Genomic DNA, 26,119 nt, shown 5'->3' on the forward strand with positions numbered 1-26,119 from the left:
CCAACCCCCGCCATTGCCGGGTTCGTGAGGTGGGAGGAATGGGTGTGGATTGTGTGTAGAGGAGGGAAGAGGGTGGGTGTGGAGGGAGGGATGTGGGTTTTTGGGTGAAACACCCAGATCCCGTCTACACCGCCATTGCCGGGTTCGTGAGGTGGGAGGAATGGGTGTGGATTTAAGGAGTGGGGGTGTGTAGAGGAGGGAAGAGTGTGGGTGCGAGGGTGGGTGCAGAGGGAGGGATGTGGGTTTCTGGGTGAGGTGGGTCGTGGGGGAGGGAGGGTCTCTGTGGGGAGCCGGGGGGGGGGGGGGGTTCACAGGGGTGTGGGTTTTCTTTCAGCTTTTTTATTTTTTTATTTTATAAGATTCAGGTAAAAAAAAAAGTATTATTTTTGCTACATGGCACAAATGTGGCAGTCACGTCAGCGTTTAACGGATTAATGGATGAAAAATCTAACGGATGTATTATTTTGCAATAAAATAGTACGTGAGGTATGAAATTGAAATGTTTTAATAATGTTGTATGGGGTTGTAATAGACCTCAAACATGAGGGGCTACTAAATTAAATGATGATTGTGATATACGATGAGTTTTTTTTCTTCATTTCATTGGATTTGCAAATTTTTCAAATGATGTTGATGTCCACATCAAATGTCATATAAAGTGGTATAGAAATATGATATAAAAATATAATATAAATAGTATTACTCCCCTGACATTACGTTTTTTTGCTAATAGTGTTTTTACTCGAAACACTTTTTAAAAGCATCTGTGTTTACAATAAATAAAAAATTGTAACTATTGTTTATTCATGTGACGCCGTACTTAATTTTGTTATTTCAAATGGCAAATGAAATTTATGTAAAACGTGTTATGTTAATTAATTAATTGTGATGGGCGCAGTACTGCTGTGGCTGTTAACGGCGGCATGCATAAAGACCGGCCGGCCCCAGAATGCAAGGCTTGCGATTGAGCTGGCGGACAGCCGTTTGCCGAAAGATGGGTGGCCGGAGTACTATGACGGGAAGCTAGGGAGGTACGTCGGGAAGCAGGCATGGAAGTACCAGACATGGTCGATAGCGGGGTACTTGGTGTCGAAGATGATGCTGGAAGACCCGTCTCATTTGGGCATGATAGCATTGGAGGAGGACAAGCAAATAAAACCCCTTATTAAAAGATCTGCTTCATGGACCTCCTAATTTCTATCATTTTTCTTGCTAAATGTATGCAAATGCTTGTTACAATATTGTAAGCAGGCACTTTTTAAGCATCTAGCGTTCAAGCACGTTTTATAGTTTATATTCTTCTTTGAAAAAATAAAAAACTAAATATAGTTGGTTATCAATCGGTTTCTTAATTTTAATTTTTTAATTTGATAGGATAACCTATAAATGATTGACAACTTCTATATAAAACGCCATAAAATCACAAGTTCAAATTTCTGAACTTTTTTTGGTCGAAGGTAAGGGTCTGCCTTCATGTTTCCCTTTGCTTTGCCTTTGTTCAAATTTCAAACCTAGAAGAACAAAAAAGGTTTGCTGGAGAGATACGAAAAAATAAGTAGTGAGATACAAAAAAATATATCATTTATTCTACTTAAATTATGACATGTGAAGCACTGTTTAAATATATATAAATAAAAAACCGTGTTTCCCACCGTCATGGGTCATCACCAAAAGCTTTTTTTTGTTCTTTTTCCGAACAAGCAAATTAAGTTTTGCAAGAAGCAAAGTAAGAGAGACTTGCAATGAGATGTTAAGTCTAAACTCTAAGGCCTTGTTTAGTGGGTCGGATCAGATATGTTATGTCTAATTAAATTAGACTTGTAACTCAACCAATGTTTAAATGTAATTTGAATTGGACAACACAAGATAGGTTATGAGTCCAAAATAGGATGGGTTATGTAACTCACGCTCACAGTTACAAGGACCACGGGTATGCTGTTCCCAAAATATATGTCTCCTTAGTGTCTCTTTGGTAATTTTGCGACACCTGTCCAACTCTTAACAGAGAATTAACACTGTTAAGTCCCCCTTAACAAACCTCCTCCTCTGTTATTTCTTGGTTTGCAACCACGGGTTAGAGCAAAACCAATTTTTTAGTTTTCATTCTTGCCTTCTCCTTCATAAATTGATCCATATTGGAAATCAAATTCTACAATTTTGGATTCAAACAGAATGTTTTCCAATCTTTCCAGTTGACCCAACCCATCATGAGTTGCTTGACTTATTGCATCTTAATTTTATGTCAATTATGATAACAAATTTTTTTATTCCCTTCCAATTCGCGAAAATTTGTGTTGCTTGAGAGAGATTAACGATAACTGAAAAATTGATTGATGGAGAGATAAAACGAGTTTGAAATTGAAATATTGAAAGACACAATGACTTGTTTTGACAAATTCGTTGAGATTAGCAGAGTGGACGTTCTTGGTGGCGTGTGCTCGTAGCTGGTGGCCAAGCCATCTGAATCGAAATCGTCGTTTTGAATTGTGGACTCTCGCTAGCGACGGTGAGATGTGGAGGAGTACGTGGGGTCACATAGGTATATAAACACAAAACTGTTTTGTTGATGACATGAAGAACAAGGCGGCCGGAAGATATGGAGGATGAGTCCATCGGAATGGTTCTGGTACCAGTGGGTGTCTTCATAAGAGAGGACTTAAACGTTCGAACCCAAAAAAAAAAAAAATTAACAGTGGTAATTATCTGTTACGTGTTGGATAAGTGTCGTAATATTAAATAAGAGACATGAAGGAGACATATATTTTGGGAACAGCAGACCTGTGACCAGTTACAAGACCAGTTACAAGTCTGTTTGTGCAAGGCAACTGCGCTAGGCGTGGTTTCTCTCGGTTCAACGCTCACGCTTCATCTTCTTATCTATTGATGACATCTCCTTCGTCCACACCATCTCTCTCTTCCCAGATCGGGACCATCGATGTTATCGGGCTTTGGTGGTGGATCTCACAAGTTCGCCAGAGCCAGTACAGTCCTAATGGCTTAATTAGCTTTTCAATTCCAACATATTCCGTCTACACCAGAGCCAGTACAGTCCTGTTGGCTTAGTGAGTACAAAATAATGGACACGAGTCCAGTCAAATCTCATCCAATCCAATCATATCCTGCAAGTGATATCCATACGATTCAGGACTTTTGTGATGAAAGCCTAGTCCCAACGACGGTCGCTCTTTTCAAAACCCTCCCTTATTTGCATCCTTTGGACATAACTCAGCCCGATGAGATTGGAGTTCAAATTGTTTAACTGAACTCTCTCTCAAAGACGGGGTACGTTGAAAATCTTAACTGAACTCTCACATGGCTACCGCATGCGTGTTATGTGTATACGATATACTTTATGACCAATCAGTAAAGCCCATGGGTTTGTTGGACTGAAAACTTGAGAAGCCTAAGATTTACGAACCACCAGTTGTTTTTCCTTTCTACCTTGCACCCAAAAGGCCCAAGATTTTGCGGCATAAAAAGTGCTTTTACTATGGTCACAACCAATAGGAAAAAGTGCTTTTGTGGTGTGCTGCCAGTCGCCATTAATAGCTAGTTTCGTGAGTGAGATTCTACTTTCCAGCTTCAGTTTTTAGGTCATGAAATATCAGAAACCACAGGCTGCTCATGCAATTGAAAACTACAGGAACAGGACAATTGTAATTACCTAATCAAATTGTTAATCAAGTTCAGGAACGATGGCGCCAATCAAATTGTCTTTTGGTGAGATTGCAAAGTGAGCAGACTACAGCTGTTGCGCAACTTATTCAGTCCTCCAGGCTACAGCTGTGTGGTCTCATCCATTTGAGATAAGGCATAGGCTTAAAGTTTGCACCAAGTGACAACTACACCTTTCTCGAAGTGCACGTGCGTAAGCTATACGTTACGTGATGAGTGAAACAGTGATATTAGAACGACGACGATTACAATCAAAGTTCTATACCCTACACTCTCACCAAACATAATTTGTACACAAGTAACACAACACAATTTCAAGTTTTATAGATGCATTGCTCTTACATTGATTACGTTAATTTTTTTAGTATAAACAATATTTTATACTAATTTATACTAAAGAGGAAGAGAGAGGTTTGAATTCAGAGAGCAATGGGTTAAAGAATAAGACCCTAATCAACAAAAAAAGTCCTAACTGCCAGGGTAATCCACCGCTTACAATACGTAAACTAACTTTAATTGTGGTTGATATTTGGTTAATGCATTAGGATTCCACGACGCACTTAGGCACACGTTTTTGTAGCTACAATTTCGTAACTTTTTTTAAGGATTCGAAATGTCTATATATATAATTCATCATTCAAACATCATCCTTGTAAAAAATAGGCAAATTGAAAATCATTATGGCATCCATTTGTAACGAAGATAATAGACGAATACGGTTCTTCAATCAAATACTAATTTTAATCCAAGGGTCATATGTGTGCAGATTTGAATGATTTTTTAAAAGATGTTTGAAAGAATACATAAAAGATAGACGGTTAGACCGTTAAAATAAACTAAAAATAAGCCCCACAAAACATGTGTCAAAAAAATATATCTCCAGATCATAACCTTTTGTTAATTATTGGTTTGCTTGGCAAACACTAATTAGTGGATTAATAAGGTAGCTAGTTAACCCTAGAAATAAAATGATTAGACATAGACATAGGATGACGATGATTGGGTCCAAAACTACCAATAATCCACCGCTAACCACTTCATTAGTGGCATTTGGTTTGGTATTCGATTCCACTTCATACATACCTACGTATATAATATAGTAATGTATATATATAAATATATAAGTTGGCCAGAAGACTCCATTATCCATCCCATCATATTATACTGTACTACCAAGCTACCAAACAGATTGTTTATGACAAAAAAAGCTGCATTCGGCCCCATATATACCTCAACGGGAGATGTGATTGATGCTTAATTAATTAACATTTTCTGGTCTTTGATTTTAGAAGACCTGTCTGGCCAGCCAACATAAACAAAAAAGTTCCATGCACGGCCTAAATAAATATCAATTCATTTCTATTTATGGGGTTTTTCTTTATTTAATTACCTTAATTTTCAATTATTAATCTCACCCACTTGATTTTGGAGCAGTGCATATAGCTATCAACCCAAGAGTTTTGTGTTTTCTTTTTGGTGCATGCCTGAAATACTTTGTATTGTAAAGTTATATACAAGAGTTTTGAATTTTAAACCAAAATTATCTTACTTTTGAGTTAACTTTAATGATTTTTATTCTGATTCGTGATTCGTATTCGATCACATCAAGAGATTTGTATTGAAATCAAAATTAGAAAATGAAGAACTGATTGATTGCTCATGTCTATCAAGGCTCCATACTTAACAAGATATTTTTCAGTGTGACCGTCACACAATACGGTACATTACGTGTCTCTGTATAAATGGTTGGATATGTGTATTAAAAGGATAATAGCTTAAAAATTAAAATTTTCTACCACTTACGTAAAAACACATAGTGTACTATTCGTGTTTCTATCACAACCAGTGGACAAGCCAGAATTTTTCGGGGGAAGGGGCGAACTTAAAAGAATACAAAGTTAAAGAAAAATGGCAACAATTAAATTTTTTAATATAGTAATATCTTCCATAATTAATCAATACAAACAAATTACAATTATTGCCGACGATATTTCATGTTATAAAAACGTTGCATAATAGGTTTATTATCAATAAAAGCAAATTACAATTCAAACAAATTACAATTCTTGTCAGGCATTATCTCGAACACTTTAGCTGCATCCTCAACCGACCCGCATTTCCCATACATTGCAATCAACGCATTGCCTACAAACACATCCGAAATCAGTCCCATCTATTGATCAAATCCACAAACACATCAATGACATCAACAAAAAGCTCGTTTCTTGCATACCCACTAACAAGCGCATTCCACTGGAACAAGTTCTTCCTCTTCAGCCCGTCGAAAACTGAGCGGGAATCCAAAGGAGAACCGCACATTGCATACATGGTAATGATGCGTGTGTTGAGAACAAAATCACAGCTGAAAACGGTCAGCGCAGAGACCAAGTTGTGGACTTTGCGTCCGGTTTCGACATCATTCTGGCGCCCGCAGGCCTGTAAAGAGGCTCCCATGGCGTCCTTCCCTTGCTGTGAGCTGGAAACTGCATCGTGAGAGTGTACTTGAAAAAGGTCAGAGCCTCCGAGAGGTTTCCGTCCTTCCCACGGCCTGGATTTAAAAAAAAAAATAGCAATCTGCTGCTGTTGCGCGCAGCAGAACAGATCACCTAGCAAACAGAGGAGATGAACCAGTGGGTTTTCCGGCTAGGGGAGTGGCGAACCCAGCTCTCCAGTGGTGTTTCCCTGCGAGGGGAGTGGCGGCCGCCACTCCTCGCCCTCACGTGGCTTCGCCACTGATCACAACTAAAAATTTTCCATACTTAACAGCTAGCTAGCTAGATTCACTAGCTGCTTTATATGCATAACAGAGTACAATAAGTCCAACTTCACCTTTTATCATCAGTTCTTGAGAGTCGAGACTGCGTGTGGTGTGTGTCTATTTATCTATCTAATTTGGCGCTTTCGTTCCACCTACATACGCGACAAAGAAAGAAGAAAAAAATAAAACAAAAACTCATCCTTTTCGACGTGCATGAAAACGCTACTAAAGCCTAAGGCCACTTGGAAGTTCATCCCCACAAATCAAAGCAATACAAAACAAGCAAAAATGCGAGAAATTTTTAGTTGTGATGGAAACACAGATAGTACACTGCGTGTTTTTATATATGTGGTGGAAAATTTTAATTTTTAGGTTATTACACAACATATGACGGTCACACTGAAAAATCTCTCTGAAAATGCTAGCCTACTCGTCCTCGCCAATAATCATCTGCCACACGTACCCACCAGCTGGCAAATCCTGCCCTATAAATAGGGAAACCATGCAAATGCAAACCACAAAGAAGTAACTCTATCATTAAGCTTAGTTTCAATTAGGTTTGAGACGAATATAATTAAGGAAATAATTATATCTCGTTAATCAGCCATGGCTGCCATCTCAAAATCATCCAGGGCTGTGATTGTTTCACTGCTTCTCGTTTCCCTTCTTGTTTTCAATCTCGTTGAAGCTGATGAGAAGGTAATTATTTATTAAGTTCTCGCTTATAATTATAATTAACTAGCTACTTTATTATTTGCTAGCTTCATCTTTTGTTTTTCATGTTTTACAAGCTAAGCTTCAAGGTGATATATGCATGTTTTATGCTTTGATCATTTTGCAGGTAAACTCAAATCCAGGACCAGAACAGAGTTCTCTCCTCAAGAAAATAGGTAATTAATTACATATATATATATATATATATATATTATTTCCATAGTGTTTGATTAAATGTAAATATTTGTGTAGACTGCGGCGCGGCATGCAGTGCTCGCTGTCGTTTATCATCTAGGCCTCATCTATGCAAGAGAGCATGCGGGACTTGCTGCCAGCGTTGCAGCTGTGTTCCTCCGGGTACCGCCGGCAATCAAGAGGCCTGCCCGTGTTACGCCAGCCTCACTACCCACGGCGGCAGACGCAAGTGCCCTTGAATCAATCCTCTGTCTTGAAAACTCGAACAAGCTTGCTCATATTCGGGCATGCAGATGCTATGGGAATTGAAGGTGCTCATGCCTTCAGATATATAAATAATCTGTTTTAAAATAAATAAAAATGTCCTTTTGTGTAATTAAAGCTACAGAATTTGCTTGTATTAATGTTATTGTTTTGAAGTGTTGGGAGTCCTGGGACATTGAGCTAGTGATGGAATAGTGACTATTTTTTTCTTCCTGTTTTACCTGTAATCAATATTTTTCTTTGCGTGTTCAATAAAATCTTTGTACTCACAAACTAAATGATCATGCACTTTTCACAAATAAACGAGCTTTGTTCTATTTAATTGTCATCTGACTTCATATAAGTACGTACAAGTTTCAACGTACATGCAATCGTCTTTGGAAGAGTGATCTGACTGACTAACTATCTTGGTGATTACGTACTTTCTCCTCCACCAGCCAGAGGGAATAATTAGATGCCAATTGACCATGAGGATTGAGTTGTCCATAAGGACAAACTTGGACCATAATCTCTCACAAGTCAATGCAATTGAAGTTGAAATTGACGTGCCTACTTTACTCAAGACTGACAAGCATAAATTATATCGTGGGCCTTATTTGTAATGACACAGCCCCCAATCCAAGCCCATTTTGCAAAATTTAGAAACTGAAACTGAAAGTTGTAAGTGCCAAAACCCTAACGACAAACGTCTGGAACGTCTGGATTATGATGCAACGTACGTAATTCTAAATTCTTAGTCATAAAGGTATAGTGCTTTGTTACTTAATTAGGATTTTACCAAATTATGTCCTGGTTTTTGTTAACTAGGCAGTCTACCAACACACAAACTGTCTCCTTTTATTGGTCTTTTATATACTTACGTTTATTCAGGCATGTGTACTTGAACAATTTATCTACACGTACATTGAACTTATTAAATGCAACCGTTGAATTTTTCATATTTATAGGTTTATAGGCCTGAAAATTGAACACATATGGTCATTTTCGCTTGCAGTAGATGCCAAAAACATTAAAGATATATCCATTCTCTAATTAAAGTTAATTACATATAATTTAGAAGTGATTACTCAAATTTATAAAAATAAAATTGTAATTTTCACCAAAAGTATGTAACTTTCTAAACTTTATTTACACGGTGGAGCACTTTTTGTCATCGATGTATCACTGAATTAAATGACCTCCATGTCCCATGAACCTCATGAAACTTTTCTATAAAAACCACAACAGTTTTCACTTTTCAAACCACACCAGTTCTCAGTTCTAATCATATACAAATACTGCATGGCAAAAATTATGTTGAAGATTCTAATCACTCACGTTCTCGTTTTTCTTCTCGTTCTCCAGCTTGCCGCTAAATCCAATGAAAGGGTATGTAATTAACTACTTAATCCTTTTTTTTTTTGGTAGTATTATGTTCAAAGCTTTTGACTAACTCACGGTGACGCAATTGAGATGACCACAACCTTTGCTGCAAACCCTCCTCCCCAGCCAAAAATAGGTATTTAATTATTAATTAATTGCTATATATATTACAATAACCAAACCACTTAATTATATGCTTATATAATTAAACAATATGGTGATATTTCCAGACTGTGACGGAGCTTGTGTTGTGAGGTGCTCAAAATCGTCAAGGCCTAATATGTGCCACAGGGCATGCGGGACATGTTGTTGGAGATGCTTCTGCGTTCCACCTGGTACTTTCGGCAACTATGATGTATGCCCTTGTTATAGAGACATGACTACCTGTGGAGGCATAGACAAATGCCCTTAAACATCAATGTATCAAGTTTCTATTTATCGATCATTTGGACTGTACATCATATATCTATTATGTTAGATGAACCAAATAAATCATAATTATCTACACCTTCATCTATTTTATTCTCTCTTCCTTATGTTGTGTTTGGTGATACAAAGTTTGGAAAACACTTTAATTTCTTTTTAAATTTGAGCTTCCAAAAATTATAAACTGATCATGCAACATTAAATCACAAAAAGGTTTTTATTAAGATGTTTTCTAAAATTAAAAATTGATCAATATAGTTATATAAATGAATGTTGCAGATCAATGTCGTTCTTTTGTTATAACTATGTCAAAAATTTCATTAGTGGCATTTGGTTTGGTATTCGATTCCACTTCATACATACCTACATATATAATATAGTAATGTATATATATAAATATATAAGTTGGCCAGAAGACTCCATTATCCATCCCATCATATTATACTGTACTATCAAGCTACCAAACAGATTTGTTTATGACAAAAAAAGCTGCATTCGGCCCCATATATACCTCAACGGGGGATGTGATTGATGCTTAATTAATTAACATTTTCTGGTCTTTGATTTTTGAAGACCTGTCTGGTTGAGGTGGATTGTTTGTCTTCCTATTTTTATATTATTTTCATCTTTTTTTGTTTGTGTGGTAACGGTTAAGACACGTCAACATAAACAATAAAGTTTCATGCACGGCCTAAATAAATATCAATCCATTTCTATTTATGGGTTTTTTCTTTATTTAATTACCTTAATTTACAACTATTAATCTCAGCCACTTGATTTTGGAGCAGTGCATATAGTTATCAACGCAAGAGTTTTGTGTTTTCTTTTTGGTGCATGCCTAAAATTCATAAGACGATCTTTACTAACTTTGTATTGTAAAGTTATATACAACAATTTCGAATTCTAAACTAAAATTATCTTTACTTTTGAGTTAATTTTAGTGATTTTTATTTTGATTCATATTCGATTACATCAGGAGATTTGTATTGAAATCAAAATTAGAAAACGAAGAATTGATTGAATATTGCCCATGTCTATTAAGGCTCCATAGCTAGCTAGATTCACTAGCTGCTTTATATGCATAACAGAGTACAATAAGTCAAACTTAATCTTTTATATTCAGTCTTTGAGACTACGTGTGGTGTGTGTCTATTTATCCATCTAATTAGGCGTTTTCGTTCTACCTACATCTGCGACAAAGAAAGAAGAAAAAAATAAAACAAAAACTCATCACTTTTCGACGTGCATGAAAACCATGAGCTACTAAAGCCTAAGGCCACTTGGAAGTTCATCCCCACAAATTAAAGCAAAACAAAACAAGCAAAAATGCTAGCTTTACTCGTCGCCGCCAATAATCTTATGCCACACGTACCCACCAGCTGGCAAATCCTGCCCTATAAATAGGGAAACCATGCAAATGCAAACCACAAAGAAGTACCTCTATCATTAAGCTCAATTTCAATTAGGTTTGAGTCGAATATAATTAAGGGAATAATTATATCTTGTTAATCAGCCATGGCTGCCATCTCAAAATCATCCAGGGCTGTGATTGTTTCACTGCTTCTCGTTTCCCTTCTTGTTTTCAATCTCGTTGAAGCTGATGAGAAGGTAATTATTTATTAAGTTCTCGCTTATAATTATAATTAACTAGCTACTTTATTATTTGCTAGCTTCATCTTTTGTTTTTCATGTTTTACAAGCTAAGCTTCAAGGTGATATATGCATGCTTTATGCTTTGATCATTTTGCAGGTAAACTCAAATCCAGGACCAGAACAGAGTTCTCTCCTCAAGAAAATAGGTAATTAATTACATATATATTATTGTTTAATTTTAATATGATTTGGTATATAATATGGTACCATAGTGTTTGATTAAATGTAAATATTTGTGTAGACTGTGGCGCGGCATGCAGTGCTCGCTGTCGTTTAGCATCTAGGTCTCATCTATGCAAGAGAGCATGCGGGACTTGCTGCCAGCGTTGCAGCTGTGTTCCTCCGGGTACCGCCGGCAATCAAGAGGCCTGCCCGTGTTACGCCAGCCTCACTACCCACGGCGGCAGACGCAAGTGCCCTTGAATCAATCCTCTGTCTTGAAAACTCAAACAAGCTTGCTCATATTAGGGCATGCAGATGCTATGGGAATTGAAGGTGCTCATGCCTTCAGATATATAAATAATCTGTTTTAAAATAAATAAAAATGTCCTTTTGTGTAATTAAAGCTACAGAATTTGCTTGTATTAATGTTATTGTTTTGAAGTGTTGGGAGTCCTGGGACATTGAGCTAGTGATGGAATAGTGACTATTTTTTTCTTCCTGTTTTACCTGTAATCAATATTTTTCTTTGCGTGTTCAATAAAATCTTTGTACTCACGAACTAAATGATCATGCACTTTCCACAAATAAACGAGCTTTGTTCTATTTAATTGTCATCTGACTTCATATAAATACGTACAAGTTTCAACGTACATGCAATTGTCTTTGGGAGAGTGATCTGACTGACTAACTATCCTGGTGATTACGTACTTTCTCCTCCATCAGCCTGAGGGAATAATTAGATGCCAATTGACCAGGAGGATTGAGTTGTCCATAAGGACAAATTGGACCATAATCTCTCACAAGTCAATGCAATTGAAGTTGAAATTGACGTGCCTACTTTACTCAAGACTGAAAAGCATAAATTATATCATGGGCCTTATTTGTAATGACCCAGAGCCCAATCCAGCCCATTTTGCAAAATTTACAAGCTGAAACTGTAAGTTGTAAGTGCCAAAACCCTAAGAACAAACGTCTGAAACGTCTGGATTATGATGCAACGTACGTAATCCTAAATTCTTAGTCATACAGATATAGTGCTTTGTTACTTAATTAGGATTTTACCAAATTATGTCCTGGTTTAAGTTAACTAGGCAGTCTTCCGACTCACAAACTGTCTCCTTTTATCGGTTTTTTTATATACTTATGTTTATTCATGCATGTGTACTTGAACAATTTATCTACACGTACATTGAACTTATTAAATGTAACCGTTGAATTTTTCATATTTATAGGTTTATAGGTTTGAAAATTGAACACATATGGTCAATTTCGCTTGCAGTAGATGCCAAAAACATTAAATATATCCATTCACTAATTAAAGTTAATTTAATATAATTTAGAAATGATAACTCAAATTTATAAAAATAAAATTGTAATTTTCACCAAAAGTATGTAACTTTCTAAACTTTATTTACACGGTGCAGCACTTTTTGTCATCGATGTATCACTGAATTAAATGACCTCCATGTCCCATGAACCTCATGACTACCCGTGGAGATGCTTCTGTGTTCCATCTGGTACTTTCGGCAACTATGACGTATGCCCTTGTTACAGAGACATGACTACCCGTGGAGGCATACATAAATGCCCTTAAACGTCAATGTATCAAGTTTATATTTATCGATCATTTGGACTATACATCATCTATCTATTATGTTGGATGAACCCAATAAATCATAATTATCTACAGCTTCATCTATTTTATTCTCTCTTACTTATGTTGTGTTTGGTGATACAAAGTTTGGAAATCGCTTTAATTTCTTTTTAAATTTGAGCTCACAAAAATTATAAACTGATCATGCAACATTAAATCACAAAAAGGTTTTTATTAAGATGTTTTCTGAAATTGGAAATTGATGAATATAATTATATAAATGAGTGTAGCAGATCAATGTAATTCTTTTGTTATAACTATGTCAAAAATTTAATCTATATGCTGATGTGACAGATATTTAGGTCTTACAAGTTTAATAAAATATTACCACGTGGATATTATTATTTATTTATTTTCATAAAGTATCTCATTGAAAATACTAAAGTCCATTAACTGGAACAAGTACAGATTCGTCGGCGTTTTATTGTTAGGAGCATAAGCCCAATTAGTTGAAACTATTGGATCTGATGTTTATAGAGATTTGAAGGCCCAATGGGCCAGAACATGTACACATTTCTCTCCAATTTTGGGGACCAATTAAGCAGGTCCAAACAGCACGTGCAAATGTTTATTCGACTTTGGTAAATTTGGACGCCCAATTTATGGGAAATAACAAACACCATATTTTAAGCATGAATGGTAAGATCCAACATGTCTCTGGGTTTTGACGCTGTTCACGTTACCCGATATCGAATAAACACCACTTTTCGCGGTTTCTTAACAATCTGGAATCCTGGATTGCATGCACCAATTACATTTGCCTCAAATTATTTCAACTAGAGACGTTAAAATGACGGTAACTTAAAACAGTTAAACAATGTCACGTGACAAATCGATAATCTTATTCGTCCGGAATACTAATGTGGAGTCTCTTTATTATGTGAATTTTTTTAGCTAAGGGCCTTCTTTAGTAATTTCCCGGTAAAGAACGAGTCACGCAACAAACGTGACTCTCTCCCTCCGCCGCTTCAAGTTCCAGAGAAAGAAAACTACCGTATAAGTATAACCCCAAAACCCCCACTTCCCAACAAATAAAAAATGGCCGGGAACCAACCAATTAATCGCCGAGTTTCGAACGTCTCTCTCCCTCCCCTTGCTCGCGACTCCCGAAACAACTTCTCTCTTCTCTCTCTCTCTCTACAATTGGACATATTGTTATCTTCCCCTGCAGCTGCATGCACATCCGCAGATTTTAGTGTCACTCAGTCAGACGCTCACAGAGAGATGCACACGTTTTGTACTAAAATTCCCACCCTTCGCCCACGCGCCCATCAGGAGCGTGCACACAAGTCTCCCTGCATTCTGCAATCTAGAATCTACTATTCCACTCTTCCTTCCTGACTTCCGTCCTCCTCATTGCGTTGCGTTTTACACGCACACTATACGCGTACGTATTTGTAGAGCGTACCGTAGAGAATACGTATACGTACGTTGGGTGAGAAAAGAGAAATGGTGGGTGTGGGAAGAGGGAGATACAGAATAAAACCAATGGATGTGCTGCAAACAAAGAAAGAGAAGCACAATCGTTTCGTACGGAGGACTTTCTGATGCTGCCACGAGGAAGAGTAACAACCGTCGGATTGAGGAAATTTGGGTTCCGCACTGACTGCAGGAGAAGGCGAGCGCGGCGGAGGTGAAGTGGTAGGGCAGGTGGTGGAGGTGGGAGGTTTGTCTGATGTAGGATGCCACGCGGGATATAAAGTTGTCCTATCCATCAGATGGTGTTGGATCTATCGGCTGCGAGGGGACCACAGACTGATTGAGAGAGTGTTTTAGCCGTGGATGATGGAATGACGTGAGGTGGGAGGGAGAAGAAGGAAAAAAGCTTCGGTCATTCCGTCTTTTCGGAAGCATTTTTGTGCTTTCTGGCTTTTGCGTTTGGCTTTCTGCTTTTCTTCTCTCTGCTTTCTCTCTGGTTTTCCAAAATTCAAGCTTCAATTTCTAAAGCTGGCTGGGCTCCTTCAGTGTCAACTTTTCCCATAAGTGCTTTTGGGAAGCTGATGAATTCAGTGAATGGGTTCGGATCATAAATAAAGAGAGAAATTGTTGGATTTAATTTGGTGGGTTGGGTGGAAGAAAATTGGGTTTCCAATTGAATCGACAGCATTAATTGTTTTCCCATTTAATTTTCAATAAATTAATGCGATCTAACTCTCCTCTCTCCCCAATCCACATTATTTTCACGGGTCTCTCAGTCGTAGAGAAGACCCTTTTTCTTCCTTTTCTCTTCACCCTTACGTCTCTCTCTCTCTCACGAAGAAGAACCTGATTCTCTGGGCACGAGTGCGAGAGCGGAAGTGCTTTAAATTTCAGTGGCTTTTTTACAAATCGCTTTGCCCTTGATCGCTTTTGCTTTTTGTCTTATCTTCTTCTCCTCCTCCTCCTCCTCCTTTTTGAATCTCCTCTGTTTCTGCTTATTTTCTTAGCTCTTTTCACTCCCTCAGAAAAAACGGAGAGAGAGATATCTGCCAAACGATCGAAGCAACTAATAAATCGACGATTTTCACTTTCTTTGAAAAAAAATATATATATTAAAAAAAAAAAACCCAAACCCCACTCGGTTCTCTTTCCGGCGACCTTTTCGTTTCGCTAAATAGCTATCAATACTCACAAAAATAAATAAATACACAAAGCTTTCTCTATCCTCTCGCTCTCTCTCTCTCTCTCTCTCTCTCTCTCTCTACACGTTGTTCTCGCTCACTTTCTTCTTCAACACCTTTGCCTCCTCCTCATTACCCCAATCCAGCATCTGGGTTCCGTTGTCTTTTCGTTTTCCTCACCTGAGTTTCTTCCATTTCATCGTACATGCGATCCAAGTTTGAAGATTTCAGAGAGCTGAGCTCAAAATTTGCAGAGAGACGAAGGATCTGTTTCTCGAGCTCGATCAGACGGTCCAGAATCCTTCAGAATTCCAGATGTTAGTACCACCTGCCTCCAAGCATCGAGACGTGAGACGTGGAGGAGGAGCCACTCGCTTCAAGCAATCTTCTGGACCCAACAGCGACACCAAGCTCTTCCCTTGTAAAATTTTAAAATCCCAAAAAATATTTCACCGTTTTCGAATTTTGGTATTTTCTCAGCTGAGAAAATTCCAAAAAACGGCTGAGAAAATTCCAAAAACGCTTCATGGGTACTTGTCGTTATCTGTGTAGCTTTTTGACAAAAGCCTTGCAGATAATGCGTGCCTCCTTCCTTTATATTTATCACCACTATTTTTCTCTGAGTAGTTGGTTCGTTTATTTTGTTCTTCTGAAATTTTGAAGGTTTGGATGGTGGTGGGGACTTTGTGCTCTCTGGAAAATCAACGAAGAAAGAGAGGCTCAGAAAATTAAGTGCTCTTGGTACTGCAAAAACGACGAGCTTTCGAGACTGCGAAATGGGTTGCAACGTGTCTGACAGAGACGATGAGCTCCCCAGTAAGAGATTTAAGCTTCCCAGAAAGGTTTGCTTACTTCTGTCGATTACCCAAATCTTTGATTCGTGTTTTATCCTTCTGTTTTTAATTCTTCTTATTTTTTTTCCCAGTTTTTTTATGATTGCAATGGCGTTGATCATGCCTCTGTTCCACGGAAGCTGCGATCAGGTATGTGGGTTTGAAATAACAGTGGGAAATTTTGCTCGTTTATCTTTGTTTTTAATTTCAATGCTAAATTTTCCTTTGAGGTAATTATATTTTTATTTAATTATTTGGGATTTGATTTGTTTGGTGGGTCTTCTGGGGAGTTTTTCGAGTTTGTTTTTCTTTGGTTTAGATTTAATTCTGGATTAGAAGTGCAGCACAACTGAAGCTTTTGGCTTTTTTCTTGCTTTTTCGGGAAGCAAGGTTTCGTCAGTTTTCTTCCCAACTTTAATTCAATTTAATATGATGCTTCCACTTTTATTAAATTATTTATTATATTTGGGTCTGAGATTTAGCCCTCCTTTTGTTTCTGTAGTTTTACTTTTCCAAAAGAGATACTTTAATGGCTTTCAATGATTCGGGTCCCTTTCGGGTTATAGGGAATTAAAAATAAAAAAAATGAAACAGTTCCTGTCATATTCTGTTGATGAAGTATGGATGTCTTCTGTTTTTTGAAATTGTTTATACACTTGCAGCAATGAAGAAGCGCAACCGTGAATCTGCATCTCCGTCCCCGTCTTTACCAGATGCAAAGAAGGTGAACCATACAATGAGTGGGATCGAATTACTTATGAAGAAAGACGGCGGCTCAGAAATCACAAAAGATGAGGAAGAAGTTGTGGAGACCTTGTATGCTTTGGCTGGACTGTTCCCCAGGAACGACGTAAATGATAATAGTAAAGTAGACATTGAATCATTAGATGCAAATCCTTCAGGTTTGCCAGGGTCAAAGGAGAGTTTCACATCTGCATTTGAAGGTTTGATTCATTATTCGCTTCTTACAAATCTTCTTTTTCTTAAATATATGCTATCGTGCCCGACTGTTAATTTATGTGGTAGTATTGGTTTCTGCAGATGGAAAAGAAAAATGGGGTTCATATTGCCCCTTGAGAGCTACCGAGGCCGCCAGTCCATCAAATGTAGAAAGATTAGGAAAAGAAACTGATCAAGTTGATTGTTTGAACGAACCCATTACTCAACATGAGCCTGAATTGCTTAACAGCAGGAATTCATGTATAAGTTCAGATAATTCCGTTCCTCAAAATCTGAATGTTTCGTCATTGTCAGTGAATGTTGAGGGGTGCAATGAAAAACCTGCCACAGGCAATGCTGACAACTTTTGCAAATCTGATGTAAGCCTGGATAGTCGGTGGGTACTTCTTCTACTTAATTCTGGCTTCCGTCCCTTTCTATTCTATTTCATTGTGTGTATGTGTGTCCGTGTATCTGTTTTGTTTTTAAACATCATCATCTTTCTAATCTCCCGGCAGGTTAAAGCAGCCTGTGCAAGAGTTGTCCTCAATTCCTGAGAGAAAACCAGTAACTGCACTGGAGTTGGTAAGCATTAACTCATCAAATCCAAGTCAAATATCCATTTGGTGAGATCGGTCTGATTTTAAGATTTGGATTACTCTTCAGGGCACAACTATTACAGGTCAAGTTGAACTGCACAATACGGATCAGGAAGCCAAGAAAAGTGGTAGTTCTTGTTTACTGAAAAGTCTTCTTCACTATTGGCTGTAATTTCACTTTCACTTGTGAAAAGCGTGTTTTAATATAGCATTGCATATCAATTTCTTAAAGATTGCATAATCTTTGTTTTTTTTTTCTTTTTCTAAGGTCCAGTATTGTGGCCTGGCTTGTCTTCAAGTGTCTCTCTTGGTGCTAGCAATGATAGTCCATCATCATTGTCACAGTAATTATCTTCATTCCTTGTTAAATTTTCTAGATAAGTTTTATTTCTCTGTATTTTTCACGTTCCTCATGCTTTTTAGCTATTATTCAAGGTCTCCTGCTGCTAAAATTCCGCACTGGCTAGATGCTGCCTTGTCTACCTCGAGAGCTTCTGTCCAAAATAGTTCGTCTTTTGGAAAGGTGAAGAGAGGGCTTTCAGTTTTCAAATCAGCTATTTTATCATCTCAATATGCGCCACTCTTTTCTTCTCAAATTTCTATACCATGTGAAGCTTCTGATTGAGGGTATGGTGGACTGTCAACTGTACAGGTTACTAATGTTCTCCATGGTAGAAGGTCGTGTAAGAAATGCGCAGCTCATGTTTACATAAGTCACTTGATTCAGGCTTTACAAAACTCCGAGTGTAAGAATAAGTTACAGCTACAGCCTAATCAAATGACCCCACATGAAGGATTAAAACAAGTGGCTCTTCTGGGAGTTAATGTGTATGCTAATGCAAACAATGGTTCAAATGGGATTGTTGCTACTAGTAGCATCGGTATTTCTCGATCTGAAAAAAAATCAGCCGAAGCTAAGAACGGTACACTGCAGCAGACGAAGCTCCATCAAGATCAGCCACAGTTCGCTATGGGATCTCGAGCATACGCTTCACCAAAGCAGGTAAAGCTTAGTGTTGTAATTGCTATTGGTTCATCGCAGAGTTTTGATGATATTCTCACTGGCCTCGTTTCTTGCAGAGTTTTGATTTCCTGTCACTGTCAGCTGGAGGTGGTGGCTCAGAAACTAATAATAGTTTTAGCAGAGCTGGAAAGGGGATGGAGCCATCATCACAATCCCAAGCCCCGTATATTCATCCTCTCATGCAACGTCACACACTCATTCCTTTCTCTTTGCCCCAGTCTCAGTACAGCTCTTCTGCTCACCCTAACAATCCTTCAGTGTCTCAGCAGGTTTTTCTGATCTCCTTTAATTTTTTTCATTTTATTCCATTTCTTCTGTGAAGCTTAGATTCATTTAATAGAACCAGGATTTGGTCTAATATACGTAACGGAAAGTTGAGAGGGACCTGATCAACTTTGACTCTAACTAGTAAACAAGCAGACCTTTTACTATTATAGACCTGTAGTAATAATGCTGAATATAAACACTGAATGCAAAGTACTAAAATTAGGAAATAATACTTAACTGTAGGCCCAGATGCAGCTACCTCCATATCATGGCAACCCATTTGGTCCTCAAGCAAGTCCCACAGCATCGACGAAGCAGCATCCTCAACAGCAACATCTACAGCTCCAACAGCATCAGCAGAGGCTTTGGGCCGCTCACTTAGCTGCTCAGTACAGGCCAGTGGGAACTTCGGCACCCGCAGTTCATTTTCCCAGTTGGCAAAATGGAAGGCAGGATTCGATGTTGATTCCATGCAGCCAAGGCCTTATGTCTCCATCCCCGTCAACGCTTGAACTTGTTGGTCCCAAATACGCACCACTGTCCCAACAACAGCAGCAGCTAATGGCTGTAAATTCATCTTTTCCTCCCGGCAGGGTAAAACGACAAGAGCACCATCTACCTTCTGTGTATGAGGAGTCTGGAGGTGGATTTTGTTCTGGAAGTGCATTGCCACTGCAGTTGCTCTGCAGCGAGCACCTCTAATAATTTCTATTGGGAAGTAGCCGGTTCGTAAATTATTTCATTCTTTCTTCTGTTCAGAAGCGGGGGACTTGCTGCTTAACTTTATCGCGACTCAATAAGAGATGAACATAATGTATAAATGATCACCCGGCATTTCGGCCATGTCTTGATTAGCTGAGGGATTCGGTTGGTAGGAAAAATGCCCTAGACTATTAGGCTGCAAAGGTTTTGTAGTAATCTTTTCACGAACATATTTGAGGCATATTGTTCATCTTTTACAAAGAAGATAATAGTAAATTAGTAATGTTTCTGCTCTACAGAGTACTCACTCTGTATGCCCTTGTGAAACTCACTCTCAAATTTGGCTCGCGCTCAGAAAATGGCTTCTGCTGTACTAAATCGTAACAGAGTCAACAATTTGAATGATTTGAAGGTACGCCCACTAGGCAAGTTTGGGCTCTTTGCGTAGAGCACTGATTTGTAGGGCACTCGGTTTTGGTATTTTTAGTGTTATTTGGTCTCTTTGCGTGGAGCACTTGGTTTGTACAATGTTGTCTTGCATGACAAGGACTTGATTTGATTTCAGAGCTATCAAAGCATATTTCATTGCCGATCTGCAGTATCGCATTGTCAATCACACAACATGAGGATATCTCAAATCAGTAACGCATTGTCGAACATGCTTTCTCCATTTTTGCAAGCAAAGCCTTAAAAATTTCAAATGGATTTCACCCGAATACGTCCAGCTTATACTTCCACGGGCTTAAGCATCGCTTTGTTACATTACCATTGGTCCGCGCAACAGGATAGGAGCTCTCACTTTAGCAAGCAAAGCCTACATAACATGACCCCTGTTCCAAGCAATGTCAAAGAACAATATGGTTTGTCTGCTAACTTGCATATACCCATTGCTCCATGTAAACTACAAAAGTGCTTATCTGGAAACAGAAGTATTGAAAAACAGACACGGTGGTCGTGTATATGCCTTCAATTATATGAACATGTATTTCAAACACAAATGCCAAAATGGGGGGAAAGCCGGGTACAACGGATATATGAAAAAGGGAAACCTTCTAGTTCAATTAAGGTTTATTACACGAGAGGAATTCACACAGGGAATGGCGATACAAAAATTGACTGAAACGATCCGCAGAAACAAAGAACCAATACTGCAATCCTAAAAACTTGTCATCCACGTGATAATTTTCACTCTAGTTTTTCGAGTTCCCCCATTCTCTCTATTATTGCCTGCAAGCACAACACAAAATTCATGAAACCAGATAGCTTCGATGTCTTATATTTGCAATGCAGATAACATTTACCAAATTCAGACCACCAATGATTACTTAACATCAGAATAAGCACGAAGAGGTACAAAAGCAAGGTAATTTGGTTTCTTGGTGTCCTATACAAAACAAGACAAGAGCAAGTGGGGAAAGAACAAGAAGATCCATGAGGGGCAATGAAAGGCACATACTTTCTTTCAAATATCCAGATACATGATGATTAAAGATAAATCAGATCAAAGGGTCCCCGGACCAAAATGGCTAACAAAAAACCAAGGTTTCTGTTGCCTGTCCCCATTCTAACAGCATACAAACACAAAACGCAGCAGAAACAGGACAAAATTACACAAGAAAATAATTCATAGACATTCTCACGGTCTTACCTTCTTGCTTGTTTCTTGGAGCTCTCCAGCAAGAATGAACTCATCCAGTATCAGATAAACCTTTGATAAAGGAAAATGAAAAACATTAATCAGTAAGTTAACAAACAACCACACCCGTATATAGTCACAAGCGGAGAAGAAACTAATATGACTGCAACACAAGGTGTTAACAACTCTAGGTACTGGCGTCTACCATGCATCCTGGATTGGTTAAAACCTAAATGTTGAAGGAGAAAACAATGGCTAGTACTATGGCTTATTCATTCTTCATATAGATAGACTACTCTTACCGCTATCCAAGGTAAGTTTCGAATACAATTAGCATGGGGTGACTAATAATTACTCATTCACTAAACACAAAAGCAAATAATCACATCAAGCGAAAGCGAGAACACGCAACAACGGACCTTATGAAAGTTAAAGACCAAATCGAGCTCACAAACATTGCTGAAAAAATGATCCAAAATTTCGACGAACAGATGAATGCATTCCAAGTATGCCAGCTCATTGTCAGTTATATCAACACACAGTGAGAAAAACAATCCTGCATATCTCCTGTATATAACCTTGTGTGTACGGAACTGCAAATTAATTCAGAAAATTAAATCTTTGGTTTAACCAAATTATTTAAGAAAAAATTCCAAAAACAAAGGCAAATTAAATTACAAACCTCGACGAAATTTGTGAACTTGGGATCTCTGTTGACCACCAAACGATGAACCTATTATTAACATCGAATTAAAAAACCCTAGAAATATCAAAACTTGTCGCACAAATTACAATTAAAAATTAAAACTTAATTGAAATATGAGGATCATACCTCGTATTCGACCTTGTGCTTCTCGGAATCCTCGAGAGGAACGTAGTACTTGGCTAACCGGGTCTTTCCCTGCCGGTTCTGTAACAGTATGAATCGGATCTGCCATACGAATTGGATCGGGTCAGATTTTGAAATCGAATCAAATAACACTGAAATGGTTAGAGAGGAGTACCATTGTCGAAGCAAAACTGGAGAAATTAACAACAGCGGAACACCAAAACTTCGGGACGAAAGCTACCAACTTCCCTTTTCTTTTATGGTTTCGTTGTGCGATGTCGTCTCGGAGTTCCAGTGGGTCGCGGGGCGGGTAAGAGAAAGAGGAAGATAAAAAACGGTGCTTAACTTGGGTAGAGGAGACTTGTCTCCGTTGATGGTCTTGGTCAACATAAGTATCCAACGGTTAATTTGTATTCTTGTGTAATATTGAAATACTGTCACGTAATTTAACTAATTTACTCATAGAATTCTTGAGTTTTGTTATCGTTTCATTTTAGAATTAGACAATAATTGATTAACAACTCATAAAATGAATGACAAAAAATCATATAGAATTCTTGAGTTTTGTTGTCGGTCCATTTTAAAATCAAACAATAATTGATTAACAAGTCATTAAATGAATGACAAAATAGAGATTTTGAGCCAACCGTTAATTCGACGCTCGATAAATATTCTATATCTGGAGGCTCAAAACAGTTACTTTAGACAAAAATTCTTGCTAGTTATTCCAAAATGGCAAATTTCGTTGCAAATGCTATTACTGAAATTTGATTGTGTGAGTCTAAATTATGAAAGGAATTAGGATTACCTTGTAATCCTTCTGTTTTATTTTGTCATGCAAAAGTTAACGACAAAATTGAACCATACATATCATGGTACATTATGATCCAGAAATTGTACAAGCTACTGCTCAAATTACAACTTTGAGGTGAATCCTAAATTCTCAATCTCTCATTCACTCCCTATCTTATTCTCCAAAACAATAACAAGTGCAACCAAATTACTCAAATTACTTACAACCCCTTCTCATCGGGGGCTAATTACCTTCTACTATTACAAGTCTCAATCATATGTACTGGGAATTTGCAGCAGCCAAGAGAGCGGCCCCTATACCAGACCCGTCTTTCGAATGCTCGATCACCACGTTCTTCGAAATCTCTGTCCCTAGAAGCTCTGCCACCGCCTCTTGTAAATACCTCCGGTATTGTGGATAGTTTTCGTACAACCCTCCATCCATGGCCACAACAGTCCTCTTGCCAAAAATGAGATCTTTTGAATCCTCCTCCATCTTTTGCAGTATCCCTACTATTCCTGCACCTGCTAAGCGCCCGCCTCGCTTCACTATGGTGTCACATACATCCACCACAATCTTTCTTGCACTTAAACTGGACTCAACCTAACGAATTAGAGTAAGAAGGATTTATTAATGAGGGAAAGATATCGAAAAATGAAACTAGCTTTGGATCATACTGTCATACAATACAACATTAGAAGTTTACCCCTGCTACATTGTATAGGATTGACCCAACGGCTTGAAGGTCATCAGATGCATCTTGCTGCATAGCGCAAAGATATGGAGTCCTATAAAACTCAGTTCATAACTTACTTCAGCATACGAAGAAATAAGGAACTCGATGTCAAGCTTATTTGGGGAAGCTTATTTGGGGAAGCTTATATATGTTACCTGAGTAGAAAAGGTGTTGATAGTTTTTCTAGGACAGATTCACCAAACAAAGCATCTGCTTCAGCCATCTTTACTAGTACTCTTCTTACAATTTCCCCGAGGTACATTCCGGAGATTGTTTTCTCAAAGATCTTCATATGAAATATGAACAACAAGTATAAGGTTACTATCAAGAATAAGAAAACTAAAAATACAACCAATAGAAGTGTAAAGCTTACCTGCTCACCGGGATTGATGCTAGCAGCATCCATATCTCTATCGAATTCCGTCAAAGGAAGACCATTTGAGAATGCTCCCCACTCAGTGTTGATAATCTGATCCAAATTTTGGGAAGATTGAGAAATAAATTTAAGCTAAGACCATAAAGAAAGGACAGGAGACAACTTTGGAGTCTTACACACCGTTCTGCCGGAAGAAGAAACCTGGCCCTGTAGTTTGGGAATAGCATCTACACGTTCAACATAGCAAGCGTTGGTACCAGTACCCAAAACGACAGCAACCATGACATCATCGTCCCAATATCTTGCTCCAGCTAAAGTTCCTACAGTATCGTTAACCTAATACGCATTGAACTCTATCAGATTGGCAGTTGTTCATCAAACGTTTTGCACGAGGATGCTAGCATAAAATGAGCATACCAGAGCAGACACGCGCATATCGAGTCCCTTCCTTTCCATAGCCTCATTCAGACAAGCAACCACATCTCTTCCTGCCTGTAAATATTTTCACAAGTTTTTAACTATGATCACAGGAAGTTAACAAGTTTCTAATGAGATTCACTAAATCTCTTGATTATTAAGTACTTTATTCAGACCTAAATCTCTTGTATAAATAGGCGACTAAAGTACGCTACAAAATTCACTGAATGAGAATACAATGTTCATGTTTGTACGCGATTATCCAACGAAGAGCTCTAGGAAAACGAAGCAATGAAACAAAAAAGTAGAAATGGAAGTACTAACCGTTCCAGATACGGAAAAACCTTTTGTCCACTTAATTAGTATGCCGGAATCAATGGAGGTCTGCTTCACAGGGAACGAAAATGTGAATCCAATTTCTCTTTTCGTACCAGTTGGAAGGTGGAATTTATTACCCTCCTTTTGTGCAAACTTTGCCAAACCAGAAGCAATAAAATCAAACAGTTCCTGCAGTGTGAACAACCAAGATTGCTTTAACTAATGTACGTAACAAAATGTGACAAACTAACATTTAATTCTCGAGTAAAATTACCTCTGAGGTGCCACACATGAGCTCCGGGGGGATGGAAACTTGGTCGAATTCGGTTGCAATCACGCGCTCATCTTTGCCGCCTAATTGTACTCTCAGCACCCTGAAGTTTGTGCCTCCAAGATCCAGTGCATAAAACAACCCCTCCTCATTCCTTAAAAAACATCAGAAAATTAACATAAGATCTCTATGTATTGCGACACTACACTAGTGGTCCCTGAGAAAGGACACCGGCACACCGCTTTTCTTCTTCTGCAAATAACACTTTGACACATATACCGTAACAATTTCTTACAAGCAGACATATGAAATTTTATGTAAACTGTTAATGTCGTTGGTAAGTACGCAACTATTTTTATTTCACTAGTAGAAGTGGAACTTAAAAAATACCCGCTTGGGAGGGAATCAACGTAGCTGAGTATCATCTTGAGGTCGCTGCCGCCGTCCCGGGCGAGCCCGGCACGCATGTCGGAGGCCATGGAGTCTGCCACGTGGCGCAGGAGGGGCAGGGGAGTGGCACTGTCGTTGTGTAGCTTGGTCAACAGCGGAGATAGGGAAACGGCAGCAGATCGGACGGCCATCCTGCAGCGAGGCATGGCCACCGTAGGTGATCGGCGCCGGAGGTAGAAAGATCGAACGGCTGGGGACGTGGTAGCAGCTGACATTGTGTAGTACGGTGAGATCTATGAAAAGGAAAGATGTGGGAATATAGCGTTGTGCTGGTGTTGTATAAATTGGTCTTTATATCTGTGGATGACAACTGGCAAATGGTCCTCAGCACTTAACTAACCTAACAGCAACTGGTCTAAGTCGTTAAAAGCGATAATACCACTCTAAACTACATTACAAATTTAACGTGATATATTATTTAAATTTTAAGCTACATTGAATAAGGTCTGAATTTAAAACGTAATGT

The 26,119-nt window shown here is 38.3% G+C and overlaps 6 protein-coding genes, 1 long non-coding RNA gene and 1 pseudogene across 8 annotated transcripts; 5 read left to right on the plus strand and 3 right to left on the minus strand.

Moving 5' to 3' along the window:
* The first annotated feature begins 328 nt into the window (after window positions 1-328).
* Window positions 329-1,340, plus strand: LOC126605266 (uncharacterized). The gene is made up of 2 exons (XR_007616881.1): window positions 329-486; window positions 899-1,340. It is a non-coding gene; the product is annotated as an uncharacterized LOC126605266 (long non-coding RNA).
* Window positions 1,341-5,626: 4,286 nt separating this feature from the next.
* Window positions 5,627-6,377, minus strand: LOC126604866 (pentatricopeptide repeat-containing protein At1g18485-like). Its single transcript, XM_050272180.1, has 2 exons — window positions 5,909-6,377; window positions 5,627-5,820 (listed from the first exon to the last, which is right to left on the minus strand). Exons 1-2 carry the CDS (start codon window positions 6,127-6,129, stop codon window positions 5,778-5,780), a joined length of 264 nt encoding a protein of 87 aa, XP_050128137.1. The 5' UTR covers window positions 6,130-6,377; the 3' UTR covers window positions 5,627-5,777.
* Window positions 6,378-6,954: 577 nt separating this feature from the next.
* LOC126605985 (gibberellin-regulated protein 1-like) lies at window positions 6,955-7,909 on the plus strand. The gene is made up of 3 exons (XM_050273449.1): window positions 6,955-7,132; window positions 7,275-7,323; window positions 7,400-7,909. The coding sequence occupies exons 1-3, from the start codon at window positions 7,040-7,042 to the stop codon at window positions 7,579-7,581; spliced, it is 324 nt and encodes a 107-aa protein (XP_050129406.1). The 5' UTR covers window positions 6,955-7,039; the 3' UTR covers window positions 7,582-7,909.
* Window positions 7,910-8,753: 844 nt separating this feature from the next.
* LOC126605987 (gibberellin-regulated protein 1-like) lies at window positions 8,754-9,504 on the plus strand. Its single transcript, XM_050273452.1, has 3 exons — window positions 8,754-8,974; window positions 9,059-9,104; window positions 9,199-9,504. The coding sequence occupies exons 1-3, from the start codon at window positions 8,888-8,890 to the stop codon at window positions 9,378-9,380; spliced, it is 315 nt and encodes a 104-aa protein (XP_050129409.1). The 5' UTR covers window positions 8,754-8,887; the 3' UTR covers window positions 9,381-9,504.
* Window positions 9,505-10,819: 1,315 nt separating this feature from the next.
* Window positions 10,820-11,817, plus strand: LOC126605986 (gibberellin-regulated protein 1-like). Its single transcript, XM_050273451.1, has 3 exons — window positions 10,820-11,002; window positions 11,145-11,193; window positions 11,289-11,817. The coding sequence occupies exons 1-3, from the start codon at window positions 10,910-10,912 to the stop codon at window positions 11,468-11,470; spliced, it is 324 nt and encodes a 107-aa protein (XP_050129408.1). The 5' UTR covers window positions 10,820-10,909; the 3' UTR covers window positions 11,471-11,817.
* A 2,256-nt stretch (window positions 11,818-14,073) lies between these two features.
* On the plus strand, window positions 14,074-20,154 carry LOC126603466 (uncharacterized). Its single transcript, XM_050270315.1, has 12 exons — window positions 14,074-15,884; window positions 16,127-16,305; window positions 16,389-16,446; window positions 16,959-17,240; window positions 17,338-17,632; window positions 17,754-17,820; window positions 17,902-17,962; window positions 18,103-18,178; window positions 18,270-18,357; window positions 18,487-18,837; window positions 18,915-19,127; window positions 19,369-20,154. The coding sequence occupies exons 1-12, from the start codon at window positions 15,779-15,781 to the stop codon at window positions 19,825-19,827; spliced, it is 2,235 nt and encodes a 744-aa protein (XP_050126272.1). The 5' UTR covers window positions 14,074-15,778; the 3' UTR covers window positions 19,828-20,154.
* A 603-nt stretch (window positions 20,155-20,757) lies between these two features.
* LOC126603467 (AP-2 complex subunit sigma-like) lies at window positions 20,758-22,697 on the minus strand (annotated as a pseudogene).
* Window positions 22,698-23,136: 439 nt separating this feature from the next.
* Window positions 23,137-25,926, minus strand: LOC126605896 (hexokinase-2, chloroplastic). 2 transcript variants are annotated; one of them, XM_050273344.1, is made up of 9 exons: window positions 25,594-25,925; window positions 25,207-25,357; window positions 24,939-25,121; window positions 24,615-24,689; window positions 24,378-24,533; window positions 24,195-24,290; window positions 23,977-24,107; window positions 23,792-23,873; window positions 23,137-23,688 (listed from the first exon to the last, which is right to left on the minus strand). In XM_050273344.1, the coding sequence occupies exons 1-9, from the start codon at window positions 25,866-25,868 to the stop codon at window positions 23,359-23,361; spliced, it is 1,479 nt and encodes a 492-aa protein (XP_050129301.1). In that variant the 5' UTR covers window positions 25,869-25,925; the 3' UTR covers window positions 23,137-23,358. The 2 variants fall into 2 exon arrangements, with proteins under 2 accessions (XP_050129301.1, XP_050129302.1); XM_050273345.1 differs by having other exon boundaries at window positions 23,540-23,688; window positions 23,792-23,848; window positions 25,594-25,926.
* Window positions 25,927-26,119: the final 193 nt, after the last annotated feature.

The sequence above is a fragment of the Malus sylvestris genome, chromosome 15, assembly GCF_916048215.2.
Source record: "Malus sylvestris chromosome 15, drMalSylv7.2, whole genome shotgun sequence".
NCBI lineage: Eukaryota > Viridiplantae > Streptophyta > Magnoliopsida > Rosales > Rosaceae > Malus > Malus sylvestris.